The sequence below is a fragment of the Mesoplodon bidens genome (genome assembly GCF_964165515.1).
Source record: "Mesoplodon bidens genome assembly, chromosome: 15".
Lineage (NCBI taxonomy): Eukaryota > Metazoa > Chordata > Mammalia > Artiodactyla > Ziphiidae > Mesoplodon > Mesoplodon bidens.
In genome coordinates, this window is record NC_138171.1 from 6,803,098 (window position 1) to 6,808,964 (window position 5,867).

At 48.1% G+C, this 5,867-nt stretch overlaps 1 protein-coding gene across 1 annotated transcript; it reads right to left on the reverse strand.

Moving 5' to 3' along the window:
- Positions 1-4,107: 4,107 nt before the first annotated feature.
- Positions 4,108-5,072, reverse strand: MC3R (melanocortin 3 receptor; the record flags this gene model as incomplete). Its single annotated transcript, XM_081256172.1, has 1 exon — positions 4,108-5,072. Exon 1 carries the CDS (start codon positions 5,068-5,070, stop codon positions 4,108-4,110), a length of 963 nt encoding a protein of 320 aa, XP_081112298.1. The 5' UTR covers positions 5,071-5,072.
- Between the last annotated feature and the right edge of the window lie 795 nt (positions 5,073-5,867).

Consider the following 5,867-nt stretch of genomic DNA (forward strand, 5'->3'; position numbering starts at 1 on the left):
GCTGGTTTCTCAAACTCCACATTTGTTACAGATATTCACCAAATTTGAGGATCACTGGTGTGTTATATTCTTTTTGGTTAGACTTGAACTCACCTTTAAGTGTATTCATGAAGTCACTTATTCATTCAACATATTTTTTATTGACCAGTTTTCCATGCCAGTTACTGCTTTCTGGTGGGAGAGGTTGATGATAATTAAACAAACAAATTAACAAGAAAATATAAAATAGTAATAAGATCTGTGGTAAAACAATACTTCATGTGAGTGACTGGGGTCTTCTTTAGAAAGAGAGCAGGAAAGGCATCTCTGAGGATTGGGCTGGAGCCCGAAGGATAAGAAGTTTCCAGTCATGGGAAGATATGGGGAAAGAGACTTCAGGTAGGGAAAATGGCAGGCGCAAAGGTCCTGTGGCGGGAATGAGGACGGTGAGTCTGAGTCCAATGAGGGGGGAGAGTATGGGTGGGCATGGGGGGTTGGGGACTTACTGGAGGAGATCAGATCGTTAGGGCTTTGTAGGGCAGGGTAAGGAAGTGGAATTTTATTCAAAGCCACTGAAGAGTTTTGAGCAGGAGTGTGATGTTATCTGATTTAGATCTTTAAATGATTGCACTGACTGCTGTGTAGAGAATGGATTTTAGTGGAAGTGAGGGTGGGTAAACGTTTTCAGCCAAGGAGGCTGGAGTGGTTGTAGCCCCCAACCCCACAGAAAAACATCACAATTAAGCTCAAAAGTTCAACTTAAATAAGGACAACAGGCAGTGATGTCTATGGGTGCAGGAAGGCAACGACTGCAGTGATTCTGCTTTTATTTCCAAAAATTAAGCTTTTTTTTTTTTTTTTTTGGGTTTGCGGGCCTCTCACTGTTGTGGCCTCTCCCGTTGCGGAGCACAGACTCTAGATGCACAGGCCCAGCAGCCATGGCTCATGGGCCCAGCCGCTCTGCGGCATGTGGGATCTTCCCAGACCAGGGCACGAACCCGTGTCCCCTGCATCGGCAGGCAGACTCTCAACCACTGCACCACCAGGGAAGCCCCAAAATTAAGCATTTTTGAGCCTAACCATCCCCCTGCTTAAAATGCACAGTGGGTTCCCACGTGAAGATCTGGGAAAGTGGTCATGGAGGAGACAATGACAGCCTAACGTCCAGGGTTGTTCACCCCAGAAATGGATGCACTACCAGGGCTACCCACAGTCTTTGGAAAAGTATAGCACGTAAAAGAATGAATTGTCTTCTTGGTTTTTAAGATAGCTCGATGGACACTGTGTTTTGAACATGTGGACTCGTGGTTGTAGAAATATGCATTAAAACCTTGCTTCATAGTGTTACATGCCTCTGAGGGGACTGGGCCATGGCTCAACTATGCTGTTTCCAGGAGAAGTGCTAGGGTGTCAGGGTTGTGCTTGGGAGTGGGGGGCAGGCAGCCCAAGTTTGAATCTCCACTTCTCCACTCGTAGCTGAGTTTCCACAGACTCCTTAACCTCCTTGAGTTTCAGATGCCTTATCTGTAAATAAGGAGGATCCTAGTGTTTGCCTGAAGGGGTTATTGCAGGGGTCAAAGAAGCAAGTGCTCGTAAGGTACTTAGCACAGTTCCTGGCATGGGGTCAGCACTGCACACAGATGTGTATTTTTGGCTGTGCATTATGCTCATTTGAAAGTCCTCTGTGTCCTTGCTATTTAAAAGGTGGTCCCCAGACCAATAGCCACATCCCCTGGGAGCTTGTCAGAGTCAGAAATGCAGAATCTTAGGCTCCACTCCTGACCTGCTGAATTAGCTTTTGCACTTGAACAAGATCCCGGGTGATTCCAACAGGCGTTTCTCTTCAGAAGCACTGCTCTCAGCTAAAATGTACGTAGAAAGGACAGCTGAATCAGTTCTGATTATGGAAAGCTGTCGGCAGCATCATGTTGGTGCAAAAACATATCAGCACCAGGGCACAAAATGTACAGTGACCCTAACTTAGCTGGGCATTCTTGGGCAATCACGTAACCCCTCTGGGGCTAAGCTTCTTTATCTGTGAAGTGACTCACCTATTTTAGAGGTTTGTTGACAGGATAAATGAAATAATGTGAAAGCTGATACAAAAGAGTGAAAAATACGTTATTTTTTATCTTGTTTACATAGAAAAGGGACAGCATAATTCCTATAGCTGTTAGTACAATTTTCAAAGAATTCAATTCCCCATTTTCCACATTAACTTGCCTTGTGGCAGTGGACAAGACCTATTATTTGGTGTCTCGATTATAATAATGGAGTGACAGTGACCCAGGAATTTCAGCCTGGTATTTTTGTAAACTAAATGGGAGAGTTCTGTAGTTTGGCTAAAAGGCATTGCCCTAGAAAAGACCAGCAGTGTGGTCAATGAGGATGTTTATGCCATTTACAAAATAGTCACAGAATTGCAGTGTCACGTACGATGGCCACGAGCAGAAGTCACCAGGATGCTTCCAGGTGGTGTGGTTCAATGTGACACACGTTTATCAGCCACAAAAGCCTTTTATTATTTCCAAACATCACAATCAAAGCAAGAAACAAGTAATATTGTTCATATTAGCACAGATCAAGTACAAGAAACCCCAATATATTCCAGCATGAGAAAAATACAGAGTTGAATACCAAAGACACAGCATAGTATGAGAATTCATGGTGGGGGTGGGGGGGACGTGAGGACAGCCGGAAAACACAGCTTGAGGTCCTCTGTGGTGGAAAGGGGTCTGATGGTTGCCTGTAGCACACGACCATGGACAGCGCTCATCAGCGAATCTTGCCCTGTGTTCACAGGAGTGAATCACTTTACTTGATACGGTATAGACCTTGATAACAGGGTCACCCAACTTTAACACCACGTCGCGCAAAAGGAGCAGTGAACCAGAAACCATTCTCCTTAATAGATCACATCACATAGATAAAATGTGATAGAGGCACAGTTCTTGAGAGCAAAACAGTTTCCAAGAAAGCCGCAGGAAGCTCACAGACTCTAACTCACCAAAACAACTGTCAGGCAATTTCTTGAGACACGCCTTCCTACTCACGATTGCCTCTCTTGTTTTAAAGAAAGAAAAGGAATAATAGGAAAAATTGCTTTTTTAAAATAGGGAAATGTATACTTTAAAATAGCAAGATATCAAAATACTTTGTACACAGGTATGTTCTGATTTTCCAAAGCACCTTATCTCTCTTTCATTATTTTGAAAACTGCCCTATGTTGCATGTATAAAAACCCAACAAGAACAACCATAACAACAAAAACAGAAGTGGGTTACGTCCCCATGCTGTTGGCAGGGGGTGGAGGCTGGTGTGGGGTATGGTCAAGAAGAGGGGCAAACATCATAGCGTTACATTACCTCTTCCACAAAGTTAGTTGTTTTTAGGAAATTGTTTTACCGTAAATAGAGTAGTAGACTAGAAACCCAGTCTCGTATGAACTGAAAGCAAAGCCATCCAAGCAGCTGGCAGCTGGAGGTTGGTAGCCATAACAGGTTTGCTTGGGAGAGATTCACACCACCCTTACTGGTACTGCGAATCCTTCAGTCTGACCTGAAGCATGAAGGCGTGGGTGGGAAGCAGGGTGCAGGCAGGCGTCACAGACCCTGGGTGCGTGAAGATGAATGCAGAAAGCGCCCAGAGCAGCCTCCACGGATTTCCCCCAGTGACTATTCGGGAAATCAGAGTTTGTGACTTAACCTACCTTGGCATCCTTTCAGAGAGCCTGTTATAGACCATTTTCTCCTTTCAAAAGGCTTTCTGCAAGCTAAAAAACAAAAGACACACTGGGACTCCCCTGGTGGTCCAGTGGCTAAAACTACGTGCTCCCCGTGCAGGGCGCCCGTGTTCAATCCCTGGTCAGGGAACTAGACCCCACATGCCGCAGCGAAGAGTTTGCATGCTGCAACAAAGATCCTGCCTGCCGCAACTAAGACCTGGCGCGGCCAGAAAAACGCCCCCAAACCCCCCAAACAACAACAACAACAAAAAGACACAAACGACCATGACTGTTAACACATTTTTATGTCTTTGAAGTATTTTTTCCCCCTTCTTTTTGAACGCTTTGGCTGGATGGAGGGTCGAAAGTGACCAGACCGATAACCCTTCCTGTGGTCCTGCATCCTATCCAACGCTCATGCCACTGCAGCTGCAGAGAATCTCCTTGAAGGTGTTGCGCAGCTCCGCGCTGCGGCAGGCGTAGATCAGGGGGTCGATGATGGAGTTGCACATGATGAGGACCAGGTAGGTGTTGAAGTGGGCGGTGTAGCAGACGCAGTAGGGGTTGGTGGGGCAGGTTATGATGAGGACGAGGTGGAGGAAGAAGGGGGCCCAGCAGAAGATGAACACCCCCAGCAGGATGGTGATGGTGACGGCCCCCCTCATGCACGAGTGCTGCCGCGGCGCCACCCCAAGGGCGGGTGGCAGTGCCGCGATGCGCTTGACGTGCAGCCGGGCAAAGAGGAACATGTGCACGTAGAGGGTGCCCATGAGGAGCAGCATGGCGAGGAACATGGTGACGAGGCACACGATGACCATCTTGCTTTCAGAGTAGACGATGAACACCACGCCGCAGACGCCGCAGCTCAGCCAGATGGCCGTGATCAGGCCGAGCGCCTTCCTCACGGTCATGATGCTGTGGTAGCGGAGCGCGTAGAAGATGCTGACGTACCTGTCGACGGCGATGGCCAGGAGGTTGCAGATGGAGGCCACCAGGGAGATGCAGATCATGGAGTCGAAGATGTTGTCCATGTGCTGGAGGAACTGGTCCTCGAAGGTCAGGTAGTCGCTGTTGACGATGGCAATCATGATGGTCTCCAGGGCGTTGGACACACTCACCAGCATGTCAGCCACAGCCAGGCTGCAGAGGAAGAAATACATGGGAGAGTGCAGGTTGTTGTTGCTGACCACGGCCAGGATGACCAGGATGTTCTCCATCAGGCTGATGATGCCCAGGGCTAGGAAGACCTCAGGCTTGATGAAAACCTGCTCGCAGAAGCTCCTGCTGCTCTGGTTGCTGAAGGAAAGGTGCTCTGAGCCATTAGGCAGCGTTGGCTGAGCAGAGAGCAGGCAGCACGAAGCATTCATTGCCAACAGACGGCTGATCGGAGCCGGGGCTCCAGCAGGGTCCAGAGGCTGCGGCTTCTGCTCCTGATGGCAGGAAAGGAAAGAAATCTCCCTCTAGATCCTTGTTTCGGATGCCTGTCCAGTCTAGACTTAGATTTTGTTCTTCCGCAGAATAAAAGGATGAAGGGAGGGAGAGAGAGAGAGAGAAAGTCAGCTTGGAGACACGCAGAGAACTTTCCTCTGCTTCTCCAGGACAAACAGTTTTATAGACACTCTGTCTTATCTCCCTCCCTTCTTACCTTCCTTCCTTCTCTCTCCCTCTTAGCCCCTCTCACATCCCCACCTGGGAATAAAAATCCAGCCACTGGCTGCTACAGTTATGGCGGTTTTCATAGCAAGACAGAGGATGTGGTACCTGCTGTTAGCAGTGAAGGGTGAACACTCAGTTTTTATACATTGGCTGGAGGCAGACAATTCCTACTTAATCTTCAGCGCAGCGAAATGACCACTGAGCATCGGGCGCCTCTCTGACTGACAGCAGTGCGGGCTCCAGGGCTTGGAAAGAGATTGAAAAGCAGCCTGGTGCCCTCTGCAGGCCAGGCTGCTTATCTGTTCGCTGGCTTGGCCGAGCAGTGTTTATTTGTCATGGAAATGACCACAGCCATCCTTTCATCCATTTATTTGTTCATTCATTTTTTGGGGGGAGGGTGGGTAGCAAACATTTATTAAGCACCTACCACGTGTCGGGTTTCTGCCCAGTGTGGGAAATTCAGTGGTGAGCAAGACAGACACGCTGTCCCTATTTCCCTAAAACTCAG